Raw genomic sequence first — 15217 nt, forward strand, 5'->3', positions numbered from 1 at the left:
TTGGCATCCCTCACTGTTAATGATGGCTCAAAGACATCACTGTGAGAGCACCTGAGTCTTGACATACTCAAACCAGATTACCCTCAGGTTGCAGATGTACTGGGAGGGGGTCAAGAAAGATAACAGCTATTTAAGCAGATGTCCATGGAAATGGTGGTAAGCATGCATAAGCTTCATGTCCACAGTATGATGTTAGGTGGAAGGAAGCCTATCCGCATGTATATGTATGTATATATGTTTATAGATGTGTAGAAAGGTCTGGAAAGGCATAAAAATATTAATAAGGCACCTTTGAGAAGTGGTGACTTTCACCTTATGTCACAAACAATTTTGTATTGAGTTCTTTCAAGTAAGCATATGCTACTTTTATAATAACTCTTAAAAAGGTATTTCCCTGTGGGGGAAAAATGATATGCCCCAAAGTATTTTTGTTATTAGGAGATATGCAAGGTTTTTCCTTCTTTCTCATTTTATTTTCCCAATGTCAACTATTACATTTGTGGCAAAAGAATAAATATGGCAGGCAGAATAAATGAGATTAACATGACCAAGGACAAAGGGACAACCACAAATGACTGTTGTTTCAAGTCACTGAATTTTGGGGTGGTAAGTTATGCAGCAGTAACTTCTATATCCAGGCAGTTTGTTACTATTCAGATCTTGAAACTGCAATTCTGTAGGGTCTTAAAAATTTGTCTGTTAATAAACTTCCTGCGTGAATCTGGTACCATTGCTCTATGGACCATACTTGGGGGAAAAACTTTTAGACTCAACCCTTTTACTGGCTCAGTATATAATCATGAAAAATCCCTTAACATTTTTGAACCTCCAACTTTCTCATCTGCAAAAAGGGGCTAATACACATTTTCCTGCACTGTAGACATGAGGATTAAATGAACACAAAGAAACCCTAGTATTTTCTCCTCCTCCTCCTTCTACTTGTCTTCCCCTCACCCTCACCAACCCCAGGAAGACACCAGTGCGAATATCTTAGGAAAACATGAATCTCAGGGTCACAGCTTTATTGTATAGATTTTCAACACAGCCATATTACAAACATTGTCAGGGAACATTTACAAGAATAAATAAGATGGACTTGCAGGTGTAAAAAGATTACACTTCACTGTAATGTACAGTCAAAAAATATATCTGATATTCATTGACCTGACATTATTTACCTTCTGCTTTTTTAAGCTAGAATTGGAAAGGAAAAAGAAAAAAAAAAAGAACACTGACAGCACAGTGCTGGCTTTTTTTTTAAAGTTGATTTATTTTGTTTTCTCTTCTCATACGTGCTTTATCTACCAAACACCCAAACTGTACAAGCGCAGGCCACTGGGATTCACGGAGAAGGCTGCAAACAGTGTGGAGACTTTGGTCTCATGCAATATCATACGCCCAGTGGATGTGATGATGTCAGTCTCCCTAGAGTCGAGTGGGAACCCCATGATGGCCCTTAGAGGATGATGATGGCGTCCAGTAGCCAAAGCAACCTTAGAAGCCCTCTTTGCCTTTCGTTGGCTAGTTATGTTGGGTGAAAACAGAAGGTAGAGAAGTGCTTTTGAGTCTGACTGCCAACATGGGATAGCCTGGATTCACCTGGGCTAGCCCAGGATCCATCTGGCAAGGAAACGGACACCCTGGGGATGATTATAATTACGTGCCAACAGAGTCACTATGCTTTTGCTTTTGCAGTCTGCTCCAACAGGCCTCGAGTGGGGAGTGGGGAGAAGTAACCTCTGCAGATCATGCATGTGGTAAGCAAAGCCCTGCTCTGGGTTCTGCTTGAAACTTTACTAGTTCTGGCTGTCACTGATGGCCCTGATGGCCAGTGGGCCTGAGCTAGGGTTGATCTCATCCCAGATCTTGGTGGGCATGGGTCTATGGCAAAGCGGCCGTTCTTTCTGGACTTTTTGGTGATAACCAGCCTGGATGAGCCCTGGATATGGGGCCAGAGCAGCATCTTGGCCTGCATGGTTGGAAGACTGGGGCAGGAGAGTAGGGGACTTCAACCTGCACAGACCAAGCACAGCCTTGGCTTTGTGCTCTACAGGAATGAAGGAGTTTAAATACAGTCCCAGCTCCATAACAGATCACCCATCTAGGGTGGAGGAAAGTTCAGGGTCACCTCAGCAATGCTCCTTCTTCTCTTTAAAGTCTGGCCTCTGCTGGACCACTGCTGAGATGGGCAGCTCATCCTCTCTGGCACACAGCACGTTCTTCCTTACAATCATCAAATTCATGCATTGATCCTAGTTCCACTCAAAAGAGAGACCGGGGACTAGCAAACCATGCTTGAATTTGTCCAATGATCTCTAGGCATGTGGGCACTAGCATTCTGCCTGACCCTTTGGAAGTCTGATTTGACCTGGGATGACACCGCTTGGCCCTCTGAGGCTCCAGACTGCCCTGGGGCTTTGACCCAAGGAATACCTTCCATCACTGATCTTCCATGGGAGGGGCAGGGGGGCATGGTGAGCACTGAGAGCTTGTCAGATCATCCCATAGGAGGTCTACAGATTTGTATTCACAAGCCCAAGTGCACTGAAGTATGCTTACAGGAATTCAGTTGTGCACTGTTGGCAGGTTCTTTCACATTCCCTTTCCTCCCCCAAATCTAAGAGTTCCACTCACCAAGGAACCATGAACTACCCTGAGCTCCAGGCTTACACACCAGTACCTTCCTGTCCAGTGCTCTACTGCCCCCAGACTCTAATTCTCTGAACATCCCAACCAAGGATCAGGGTCTAAATCCCATCACCCAGAGCAGCTCCGAAGGATGTTCCATGGTGATCCAGCCCCAAAGGGTCTTCCCTATAGACTCATCCTGAGTCTTCTCATATCCCTTGTATCAGCCCCAGTGGACTACCCCCAAGCTCTTAGATAGCTAAGATGCCAGGTGTGGGGTCTACCACTGTGGGTGCTGACTTCACCTCTTGGGGACGAAAATTTATGAGTGGATTTCACAGGGGTGAATGTGGCCCTTTTGATGACCTTTTCCCATCTTTTCTGAGGGTGGGCAGGAGGGATGCAAGAGGTGGTCTTGGTCTCTACAAGATAGTTGCACAGCCAGTGGTATGCAAAAATCTACCTCTGGTTACCAGTAAACCAGAAGAAAGTCTTCTCATGTGCATTAATATGGCTTAGACATCTCTGCTGTGCTTCTAAGGGTCATATCCTGAAATATGTGTCCGAGGAAATGAGTACAGTAGCCCCTCCACTCTTTGCCATGGACTTCTCTCCCTGCTACTCAGATTGTATATGACGTCAGAGGCAGATCCCTGCTAGGTGATGCCAACACCATATATTTTATCACTTTCAGTTATATATCCATGGGAAACCTCCAAATTTGAACCCTTGCATGGGAATATAGGAATAATGATGAATCTCATCTGGTCTTCTCTAGTTGGATTCACTTTATCTTTTTCCTGTTTTATTGGGCTGTGATTTGGAGTTGGCATCATCAGCTGAGAAAGAGCTCAGACTAGGTGGACGATGAGGAAGGCAGGTCAGGGCTTAGAGATGAAATGGCCATCCACAGGATTCATGTCTCATCTTCTGATCTGCCCTGAAGGTGGGGTTGACTTTTGGTCCCCACAGATCTGGCCCAGCACAATCTGTTAGCATCCTGCTCCTCCTACTCTTGGGCTGTTCGTGTTTCCCATGGCATTACTGCTGACTTAGCTGGGTGCTGGTGGCCTGTCTACCTAGCCCAGGGGTGGCCAGGTGCGGGCTAAAGGAAGGCGGCTTTCTTCATTCTGTTCTACGGCAGTGAGGTGTAGGAGAATTAGCATCTCCTTCGATGTCTCTGGGTCTGGGTAGGGCAGTTACTCCTGCTGAGATGACATGGTGAGTACCTGGCTATTCCTCCCTGGGCCTCACTTCTGCTGTCTGCAGCAGCTTAACTAGACTGATACCTACATGCACACAACAGGGATTCATACCAGAGCTGAGGAAAGTGGATCCTCCTGAGAACATATAGCAGGAGCTAGTTTAGCAACAGGGAACAGATGATGAATAGATATGACTTGATTGGTTAGAGGGAAAATTATCATCTTTTCTCCAGGACACTGAAACTTGTTCTAAAGCGACATCCTTGCTTCCAGTGGTCCTGGCCAGCCCTCCCCATCCCATCCTTCTGGGCAACAGAAGTGACCACTTTGCTCTGTAGTACATGTGCATCCTCGAGTATTTCTGTTGGGTCCCAACTCCTTGGCCTTGCCTTCCTGTTTTCCTGCCCAAAGCTCTCCAAATCTATGCCTTCTACCCAGCTGAGGCTCCTTTTTTCACATCTTTTCCATTAATTGGTTGGCCCAACATTGTATAGCTAAGAAATGGCCACGCTGAGACGTGAACTGAAGACTAAGCTCTTCCAACCACAACCCCATGCCTCACCAAGGGATGAACTGTGCCATAATAACCTGTGCTTCCTGTGCCCTGCCTGGCATGTTGCAGGAACCCAGTATGTATGTGTGGTTGAAGTAAAGTGAGAAGCCTTCCAGACCCCAGCCCCTCATGTGAAGCATGTTCTTAGATTTGCCCACATTAGCAACCATGTGACTCCACCTGGACAAAGGGCATCACCTTCTAGAAGCCCCAGCATTCAGGAATCTGCTCAGAAAGGCTGTGCACATCTTCTCCTTTCCCTTTAGGGTATTATGGGCTCAGCCTTCACCATGCCAGATGGGCACATCCTCATCATTCCAGGATATGCCTTCCAATGGTTTCCTTTCAGCATCCAACTGGAAGAAACTTGAGATCGACCCATGAATGGTGAGGTCATGGTACCCCCACACCAAAGCATCTGTCTAGGGGAAGTTGAGCTGGTCTTGAGCCTGAGTCTGGAATTGGTCTCAGGAGGAAGCAGTATGGCCAGACACTATGCCTCTCAGACTGGGATATGATTCCCTAGGTTCTGTCATAGGGAGTTGAGGGGACCAAAGCCACTGGAAGGACCAGAGCACATCATTTAAAAAATAGTCCTATTAAAACAAATCAGGCAAATTAGAGTGGAATGCAAGTATTGCATGAATTGTTAAAGTAAAACAAGAGACCGTGAAGGAATTTTAAGCTTGTCTGCTTTGGGCTTTATAAGACCCACTGGGTTTCTGTTCCACTCTACTCTTTGCCATTATGGGTAGACCCATGGGAAAATTTGAGTCACAGTGGTGGAAAAATATGGTTTTTGAAGTCAGAAGAAATTGAATTCCTGGCTCCCCTATTCACTAACTGGGGGAACTGTGGGCAAGTGATTTCTCCTCTCTGAGCCTTCGTTTCCTCATCTGTAAAATGGTGACAAACACAAACACTGCTTAGGGATGTTGGAAGAATTCAGTGAGCTCTCTGGTTAGTGTCCCCAACACAGGTTCTGCTGGCTCCATGGGAAGGCTAACCTTTGGCAGGCCATTGCTCAGGCCACACACAAAGAGAGGGCCAGCCTAAAAAGCAGTCTGATCCCTCTGTTCGCATGAAGGGAGGTGGGCTGTGGTCATCCAGAGGCCCAGAAAAGGTGAAAGGGCGCTCGTGGAGGCACAGCTAAGTGATTCCTGAAGCCATCTAGGCCACAAACGCATGAGGCTGGTGATGGTTCTGGCTTCTAATTCCTCACATCTCCTCCGAACAGGGTTCATAACTAGAAGGTGACCCTGAGGCTCTGTACTAAGTGGGGGCGCTCCCTTTGGCACCCCAGAGATGAGAGGCTGGCTCCTGCTGTGGAGGCTCAGAGAGCACGGATACCATTTTCCTCTGCCTTGTGAAAGGTGGCCCACCCTCTAAGTGGAGCAGTGTGGGAAGATAGCTTGGGGGAGGTGGTGTTTGCTCTTATTTCCCAAGGACTGGATCAAGTCCAAATTCCAGGGCACTGGTGCCCCATCTCATCCAAGCCCTGCCACATGCATGTCATGTGGAATCTTCGGGAAGATATCCCCATCATGAGCCTTAGTTTCATCCCTTGTAAACAGGCCCAAGACCTGTTCACTGCCCTGCCCTCTTTGGAGAGCAGCTAGGTTTTGAGGAAATGGGGGGGGCTTAGCTGGGGGAACCATCGCTGGCCTTGTTGGGTCAGGTACCCCACCGTGGCCTGAATTTTTCCAATTTCCCTTCTCCCTGAAGTCACATTTTAGATTCCTACTGTTTGAAATGATAGAAGCCAGTGTCGTTTTTATCTGCCAGCTCTGTCACCCCTTCTGGAGCAGAATAACCTTAGGCTTTGTGTTGGATAGCTCCCCTCCCCCATTCTTCAGGGATGAGCCATGATCTGAGAAAAGAGCATAGGACAGGCTGATTTGCTTTGTTACCAGCTCCTTGAAGGCAGCGTGAGGGCTGGCTGGAGTCGTGGACTGGAGCCAGGGGACCTGCTCAAGCACACTGGGGAAGAGACCCATCAAAGGAGAAGAGTGAGTTTGTTGCGGGGGCGGGGGGGCGCTCCTTTGCCTTCCTTTCCTTTGAGATGCTTCCTTTTGAACCTCCAAAGTGACAGCCCTTCTGTGATCAAGTCTGGTGTCCCTGGACTTCCAGACAGCTCCAGAGCCGAGGCCAATGGGAACAACTTCTGTGGGCTCCTTTCATGTCCCAGCCTCATGGGTCTGGAGGCCTGGATTGGTCACCTTGCTCCACGGTAGAGCAGAGACCCTGAGTGTCTCACAGAAGCTGAGTCTTATGATCCACTGTGTATTTTGTTCCAGCAACAAAATAATGAGCAGACAGACAAACAGATGTGATATTAAAAAGCACGCGCTTCAGGGAATGTTTTCACAGTGTCTGATGAAAGAAGAGGCAGCCCCACTGGCCCCAGAGAGAGTCTTCTCTAACACTGAGCCGAGCACATCACTCGGGAGCTCTGCTGGCCCCCTGTTGCCCACAGGGGTATTCTATACTCCAGGTAAGCTCTCTTCTCCCTGACCCTGGCTCATCTCCTGCCACCCCTCTGGCAGTGCTGTGCTCCAGCTGGGCTCACCTGCCACCATACCTTGTGCCCCCCCCGCCGGCCCCCATCCCAAGGAGTTTTCACACCTCTCTGCCACTGCACATCCTGATTCCTGGGACTGATTTCCTTTCTTTCCTTTTTCTACCTGTTGAGATCCAGCTGGAGTGGATGCCATCTCCTCTAGGAAGGCCTAGGCAGGCAGAGTCTTGCTCCCAGGTTCCTATAATACTCGTATGCTCTACCACCTCTGCACTGGGGGCCAATCTCCCCAGTATACAGTGAGCTCTTGGGTGCAAAAACTGTGCCTTCTTGAATTCTGTGTTCCTCATCCCCTGTCTGGGGCTAGACCGGCCTCCCAGCGGAGCTTCCTAGATCCCAGGCCACCCCGAGGCTGCCAGATACTGTGCTTGAGCACCCAGTAGAGACCAAGGTAGAGAGCATGTCCCTGGCTGGCCGACCTCACAGCCTGAGGGAACAGGCATCTGTTTTCACTGGTGAAGAAATGAGAAGAGACTAGCTTTCCTGGGGAGCCGGGAAGGAATTACTAAAAATACATCTGAAATTCTGGGCTTCCCAGAAGAACTCACATCAGAAAGAAAGAATTAAATTTCCATTGTGGAGTTCTCTGCTCGGAAGTTTCTAGCCTTATTTTCCCCTCCATAAAATAACTGCTTTGCTGAGAACAATGAAGAAAACAGTATGAATAAGTCTTATCACCAATGTCTGCCTTTTCAGAACCCAGAATTTCATCACTGAGGAAGATGCCTCAGTTTCCCCAGTCATGAAGTAGAGATGGGCACAGGTTAGTAGTTCTCTCATGGGAGTCTAGGACCACGTGACACGTCATATGGAATGTGCCAAGCCTGGCCTACAGCGGGTGCTTAGCAAATGTTGGTTCCCTGTCACTGACTTACCCATACTTTGGATAAGATCCTAGATCCCTGGTGTGCTCTCCTTGACCACATACCTGGGTCCACTGTGGCCTTTCTCACGATGGCAGCTAGGGGTTTCTCTGGGAGGGAGTTCAAATTTGGAGATTCAAGATGATGCACAAAGCTGGCACTCTATCTGCCCCACAAACTGAAGGGACCGTCCTCAGATGAGCCTGTCTCCCTTGCTCAGTAGCAGTGCTGTTCCAGGGTGGGATCTTTTAAGGACATTGCCAGGAAAGATTAGAGGCCCAAGAGATTTGTCTTATAGTTACACATCCAAACTTCCCTCTCTCTTTTATTTTGGCATAACAGACTAAGATTTTACACCCCCAAAGAAAGTTTCTTTTCATATGCACTTTGGAAAATAATCAAATCTTATCCACCACCCGAAAGACACAAGGTCAGCCAGAGCCCTGCCCCAGAGAGATGATTCCTTTTCACAAAGACAAGGAAGAGCAGCAAAATTCCACGCTCCCCCGTCCCACTGATTACGAAAAAGCAAAGAGGACCTTTATCAAAGGCTGGACACAGTGGGCTGGCCAGTGAATGACGGGTCAAGGCCTGGGCTAGGGGAGGGGTACAGAATGGTATCGGGCCAAGCCCCATGCAGGTTAGGTGTGAGAATGGGGGCCTCTGCTGTGGTGTTGGGAGCATCCCGAGGTTCACACTGATCCAGACCGGCAGGTGTCCAGTGCCAGAGATCCCTGAAGGAGACTACAAGGGGCAGCAGTGCAGGGACCCCCAAGAGCCCAGTCATTTCCATGACAGCATGGAGGAGTAGAACCCACACCCCCTCCACTCCCAAGGACAACTAGGGCAGGGACGTGCTGCTGAGGCTGTCACTCCCCAACACTCACACAGCCGGCTTGCCAGGAGATTCACAAACTTGAAAAGAGCAAAAGCAGGAGGTCCGGGAACGGAAAAATCCAGGGCCTTGCCGTGGGCGCACTTGTGCACGGGCCCGTGGCCCCAGCTGGTTGGGTGTGGAAGGGAAGCCTGGGCCTTTCAGAGCAGCATCTCCCACAGCTACAGGAGACCCCTTGGAAGGTGCAGAGCCCACCACGGAACACGGGACCACCAGTCTTCTCCTTGGAGTTGGGCAGGGTGCCGCCTCTTAGCCCCTGAGCCCAGTCACTGCCATTCACAGAAAAGGGGGCTTGGCTGCAGCAGCCTCTGGGCTCCGGCAGGCTCCCCATCCCATCGGGCTAAAAGGAGCTTAAATATTCCAGTGCCGCCTCGTATACAAATTTATACTGTTCCTGAGAGGGGGAGAGGCAGAGAGGGAGTAGAGGAGGCAAGAGAGAGAGATGAGAAGGAAAGGGGAAATGCATTTAGGTTAGAGACACAGATTTTGGAGGAAACTTTATCTACATCCATACTAACAGTCAACTCAAAATTACCCACGTAATTATCCGTATCTGGACATCCCCCAAGTTCTGCCCCATGCCTACTTACACCCACGCCTTCCCAGATGCCCAGTGGGTTATTCCTTTCCTTTTCACTGTTCTGGACTCCAGTGCCTCTCAGACTGTAAGGTGCATATGAAGGACCCAGGAATCTTTCTAAAATGCAGACTCTGAGTAAATCTGGAGTGGGTTGGGATTCTGCATTTCTATCAGGGGCCTGCCTAGGTGATGCTGACACTGCTGGCCTGTGGACCAGAGTTTGAGTAGGACCACGCTTCCAGTAGGTTAAGACTCTTGGAGCAAAGTTCCTTGTGCAGTGGGCCTGATGACCTGGGCTCCGCCCGCCCACGTACTGTCCATCCCTTTCCGCACGGTGTCTGAGCCCTGTGCTTATGCCGTGCAAGTTGCATACGTTAATTAGAATAGGATTGGACTGAATTGAAAATATAATGCACACTCTCCTAAGCCAGAATCCCTTCCCCTAAGCTGGAATTTATGGTATCAGGATTAGCGTATCAGGATGAGTATTTGGGCTGCCTTGTAGGAAATAACTGTGTACAAAGGCTGTGGCCCATCAGGACTCTACGCAGCCAGCTGTTGGGTGTTTTTACTATCTGAGGCTGTCTTCTCCAGATCAGGGAACTAGGGTCAGTCCCCTGCCATGGTAGAAGCCTCCTGGGACACTCACCAGGGTCTCCACCATGTTGGATTTGTTGTTACGCAGCGTTTTCACAATGTGGAACACGTCGATGATGTTTTGCTGCTGGATCATTTCACACACACTGCAGATGGCACAGAAGGTCCCACTGCGGCCGCCCCCATTTCTAGACACAGAGTGACAGAGGTGAGCGATATGCCTGGGTACCCCCCAGGCACCTGCTGGTCCTAAAACCACATCAGGAGTAGTGGGCAGTGGCTGGCCTAGTATGTGCAAAAGTCAGGCTATGGTGAAAGCCTTAGTGGTTTGAGTTCCGTTGGTGCCATGAACCTGCTTTGACTTTGGGCAAGTCTTTTCCTATTCATATAATGGAGGGGTTGGACTAGATGCTCTTTGAGAATTCAATTAGCCCAATGTTTCCTTGGTTCTATGAGCACGTTAAAGTCACCCATGGCACACTGACCCAAACAGTGTGACAGTGTCTTTGTACGTGTGGTGCCTGCATCCTTGTCCAAAAGGAGGCTCTGGGTCCACCTACACATCCAGTGAAGACCGTGGAAGGTTCCAGGTGGTTTTCATTCTAGTTCTTTCCATCCACTAAGGACAGAAACAGCCTCAGGTCAGCCAGCCTAGGTTTGGAGGTGGGGCTGGGTAGGTCTGAGATGTTCTATCCTGAAATGATAGGTCTCTGGGCACCCTGGTTTAAGCAAGACCCTGTCAATCGGGAGAGCAGAGCTCCAGGGCTCCTGGCAGGTCACCTCTCTGTCTCTCCTTTCCGGTGCTCCATAATTCATGTTCGTGGAAACACCCCTCCAACTATTTACAGAAAGTCCCTTTAGGAATCTGCCTGATTTGGAACTCCTGGGCGTGTTGCCAAGAGCAACTAATGATTGCATGTAATGGCCTATGTCTAAAGAACATCTGGATGGAAACTAAGGCGCTCGGTTTCCCAGATGTTTTATCTACAGGACACCCAACAAGCAGATGTTTCAGGTACGGACGGCTGCCCTCCACTCACTGGCCAGTGCCTGCACTTTGGTGTCTGTTGTGTCTGGCCTCCGAGGATGTCACGGTCCCCACTGACAGGAGGACATGCCTGTGCTTTCCTTGGGTTCAAACTGTGGGTCACCTTGGTGAGGGGGGACCTGGATAAAAAAGTACTCCTTCCAAAAAGTGGGCTAAAAAACAATCACCTGCAGAGGAGGAAGAACGGACCCCCCCCCCCCAGAAGGAGGGTTCAGTACTTTACTTTCTGAAGCAAGAATGACAGAGTCCAAGAGGAAGAGGTGAGTGGGCACAGCTGTCCCAGGGCCTGGCGGACTGAGACCCGGATGGGGACGGGTGTGGCTGTGTGCTACAGGGAGGCCACCTGAGTGTGCGGGAGGGACCTGGGGGGGCAGGGGCTCGCTGGCAGGGAACCAGTTGCCAGGTTCTAGGATGTGGGCAGAACCAGCTTGGTTTGGCTGAGAGCGCCCATCAGCGTGACACAGCTCACAGCATCTTCCTGGTCCCTGGTTCGTGATTTGCGTCCTTGGAGAAGAAAGGATTGTGATAGGTGGTGGCCTTAAGCTGTGTGTGCGCGTGCCTGTCTGGTTTTCCTGACACGTGAATGCACCACTTGTTTGAAAGGTGGGAACAATAAGCTGGTTTTGTAAAGACTGAACTCGATTCTGAGGTCAGTAAGGTGTTATTAATGCCTCTGCTGGCCCCAGAAAAGGAAAGAGCTTGCTCCCAAGTCCTCTGACACGACATTTTGAGAGAGTAGGGCCCGCTCCGTCACCTCCCCCCAACCTCCACGTTCTAGGCAGCAAAGTGACAGTTGCCAGTCAGATGTTGCACATACGGCTGTTACGGCTGGGGTTACACATGTGTTCTGGGTCCGAGATCTTTGCGGGATCCTTCTCTGAGGTCATTTTATACTCCTCTGGCAGACTCTGACACAGGTTCTTGGAAGTAATCACTTTTACAACAGGTGCATATTTGCTACCATGATATTGTGGGTCTGTGTGTTGGTAGATGAATTGTATTTGTTCTCTATTTCCTACCAAAGCACGATAGGGTCTTAAGATGACCTAATTCAACATACCCACTGGATAGATGAGGACACTGAGGCTCACTCAATTAAGTGACTTTCTTGATGACAGCTTGTCAGCCCTAGTCTCCTAAGGGTCCTGACCTCCACTGGGCATCAAGGTCTATTTGGGAACCCCTGTGCCCCAGCCACGCCCATTCTAAGATAGGTGGTAGAGATTCCAGCATGCCCCAGCAGTGGAAGTATAAACACAGCCCACCTGAGCCCACTGAGCTGTGGGAAACAGTGTTCCCAGGGTCCTTCATAGCCATCGATCTGCCCCACAGCCTCCCCATGTCCCTGCGTGCCCACTATGCCCGTAGCAAGAGATGACCCCACAAGGTGACGTGGCGGCTGGGTCCTTTGGTTTACTCAGAGGCAGTGTGGGTTAGCAGATGGCACATTAGCTTGGAGGCAGTGGCTTTAAATCAAAGCTCCTCTCTTAACTGCCCGGTCCCTTCCCCTGTCTGTGCCTGTTTTTTACTACATGATTACACCTACCTCGCAGATGGTATTTTAATTTTAAGATTCACTTAAAACGTCTGGCATCAAACTCAATCAACACCTGCCCCTCTCTTTCTTCTTTTCCTTCTTTAGGAAATAATTGGAGGATCTGGTCAGTGGAACCCACTTCGTCCTAGCTTTCTTGCGACTAACAGGACACATCGTGCCTCCTGTGGGGAGTGGAGCTTACCTCCCTACTGGGAGTTCTGGGGGGCGGCCTGCCCACACCCAATGTTTGTGAAAGACTACCAGGTTTTGCATCAATAACATGTCACATAACCTTAGTTAGTTCAGGGCAACAGACGGGCAACCCCAGTCCATGAAAGTTTGTAATTCCTTGAATACACACCCCTGGGCTTTTAAGGGATGTTGAGACGGGGTATAGCCAGGCATGCCCATGGTCAGTGGCATCCTCCAGGACAGATACTGGTCACCCACCCCCAGAGAGCCCTCCATAGCACTCACAGGCAGTGGACCACGGTGCGCCCCTCCCTCCCGTCGTACTGCTCCTGCCACTTCTCCAGCCGTCGGACCACTTTGAGCAGCGAGCGCTTGGAGGGGGGTGTGTCCCGGTAGGCGGGCCAGCCGATGTACTGGAGGTGCTGGACTATACGATACCCATCCTGAGGCTGAGAACAGAGAGGCCGTTAGGGCTGTTCTGCCAGGGATGCAAGCCCTTCACAGGCCCTGGGGCTGCAGCACTGGAGTGGGAGACAGACCGAATGGGGTCAACTCTATGTCGTCATGGGGACACACTCTTCTTTCTACCTTTGTGCACGTGGATTCTCCTGCCATGACTTCCCTGCACCCCCTTTCTCCTTGGAAAACTACTGGTTTCCAAAACCCAACTCAAATGTCCCTTTCTCTAGGAAAAGCCTTACCTGACTCTACTGGGCAGAATTCATCTCTCCCCCCGAGGTTCACATGCCAGAACATAGCTCACCTTCCCATTGGACAGTGAACTGAGGGCAGAGATGGAGTTCTGTTCACCCTGGGACCCCCAGTAAAGACCAAAGTCGTTCTTTAGCCATTTCATAGACTACTCATCTGCTCCCTCCCACCCACTTCTCCTCCACCTAGCCAGTGAATTTCCCCACAGAAGCAACTAATTATTTTCCATCTCGGTGTTCTCAGGGTCTAGCCCAAAGCTTACTGGATCCAATCAAAGACCCTGTCACCTCATGCCAAAACAGCACAGCACAGTGGGGAAGCACTGATTTCTGAGAAGTTCTGACTATAAGACAGTGTGTCAGGAAAGAGGCAGATGGCAGGCTGGAGGTTTCCCCGTGCGTCTCTGAGCGCTGGAGCCATTGTTGGGTCTGAAGCTGGAGTTGGCAGAAGCATCGCTTCCCCAAGGATGGGATGATCAGGAGAGCACAGCACAGACTCCTGGCTGGCTGGGGACCGCCTCCGTCTGGGCTGGGGAGGAGCAGCACAGGAAGCCGAGGCAGGCTGGATGCTTACCCGGGCCATGTTACAGATGCGGAATATTCTGTGGATGATGTCCTCGTCGATGTCTGCGGACACGAACTCCACCTGGATGGGCCCGTAGCACCCGGAGGTCTTCTCAGGCCAGTACTGCATACAGAGCTGGGGCAAGGGAGAGGTCAGAGAGAGAGGCCGAGGGAGGGGTGGTGGGCGTTGGGCTCATTTATCACCAAGCCCTTTCCTGCTGCCTGCAGAACATGCTGGCTAGGAAGGTAGAGTAGTAGGTGGGAAACTTGACCCCACTTCCCCGTTGGGGAGCAGCCACCCATGTTTGTTGTTAAAAAGTCAAAGCTCTGAACATAGAAACACTGGACTTAAAAATCTTTGCTATGTTGATTTCAAACCATTTGTTAGGGTTGCTGGGCCTCAGTTTCCTCCTCTGTAAAGCAAGGGGGAATAATACCTCCCTTGAAGTGCTGGCAGGATTAGAAGGAGCAAGTACAGTCTCTAGTTCAACTCGAATCCAGGCAAACTTCCCCATTCCGGAAAAACCTTCCCAGTGTCCCTCTCATCATCAGATCATCACTAGTTTAAGAAACACACCGGCCTTGGCATCCGACAGGCTTGGGTCCCCATCCTGGCTCTGCTGCTCACTTGCTGTGACCCAGGCCTGTTTTCTCCTACGTAAGATGGGGACAGTTATGCTTACCTTGCACCAGAGATCATGTGACATGGTGCCGAGAAATCCTGCCTGTGATCTTTCCTATTTTTCTGGAATTGGGAGTTAGGACCTACAGCTGAGGGCAAAAGGCAGTGGTTGCCCTTTGACCAAAGACAGTGGTTTTCAGCCAGAGGTGGTTTTGTCAGCCGGGGGACATTTGGCAATGTTGGGAGACATTTTTGAAGGTCACACCTGGGAGTTGCTATGGGCATCTAGCATGTAGAGGCCAGGATGCTGCTAACCATCCTACATGATATCATAGAGCAGAGATTGAGAAACCCTGGCTTAAGATCCTAAATTGTTCCCTACATTTATAGCACCATCAAGGTGAGACAGTAATTTATTCCCTTCTATCTGTTGATGGAAGAATATTCAGGTAGGTGGCAGGGGTTGTGGCTCAGAGAGGGGCAAAGCATGCTTCCTCAAATCCCCAGTTTTGAAGGGGCATGGAGATAGACCCTGTCCAGGTCTATAGCCCCAGAGTTGGGAAATCTGGGGATTTCCCAGGGATATCTGACGGCCCCCCTATGGCCACCATGGATGCAGGATCTTCATGAAAATGATCCTTCTCC

At 50.0% G+C, this 15217-nt stretch overlaps 1 protein-coding gene across 17 annotated transcripts in view; it reads right to left on the bottom strand.

The window, feature by feature from the left end:
- Positions 1-990: 990 nt before the first annotated feature.
- The window catches only part of PTPRT (protein tyrosine phosphatase receptor type T), a 1085477-nt gene continuing 1071250 nt past the window's right edge, over positions 991-15217 (bottom strand). For all 17 annotated transcript variants that reach the window (XM_078057227.1, XM_078057222.1, XM_078057226.1 and 14 more), the window contains 4 exons: positions 13961-14086; positions 12962-13125; positions 9952-10087; positions 991-9116 (listed from right to left, as the gene is read on the bottom strand). In XM_078057227.1, coding sequence (XP_077913353.1) covers positions 9063-9116; positions 9952-10087; positions 12962-13125; positions 13961-14086 — 480 coding nt within the window. In that variant the 3' untranslated portion in view covers positions 991-9062. The remainder of the gene's footprint in view (positions 9117-9951; positions 10088-12961; positions 13126-13960; positions 14087-15217) is intronic.

This window comes from Halichoerus grypus, chromosome 10 (assembly GCF_964656455.1).
Source record: "Halichoerus grypus chromosome 10, mHalGry1.hap1.1, whole genome shotgun sequence".
Classification (NCBI taxonomy): domain Eukaryota; kingdom Metazoa; phylum Chordata; class Mammalia; order Carnivora; family Phocidae; genus Halichoerus; species Halichoerus grypus.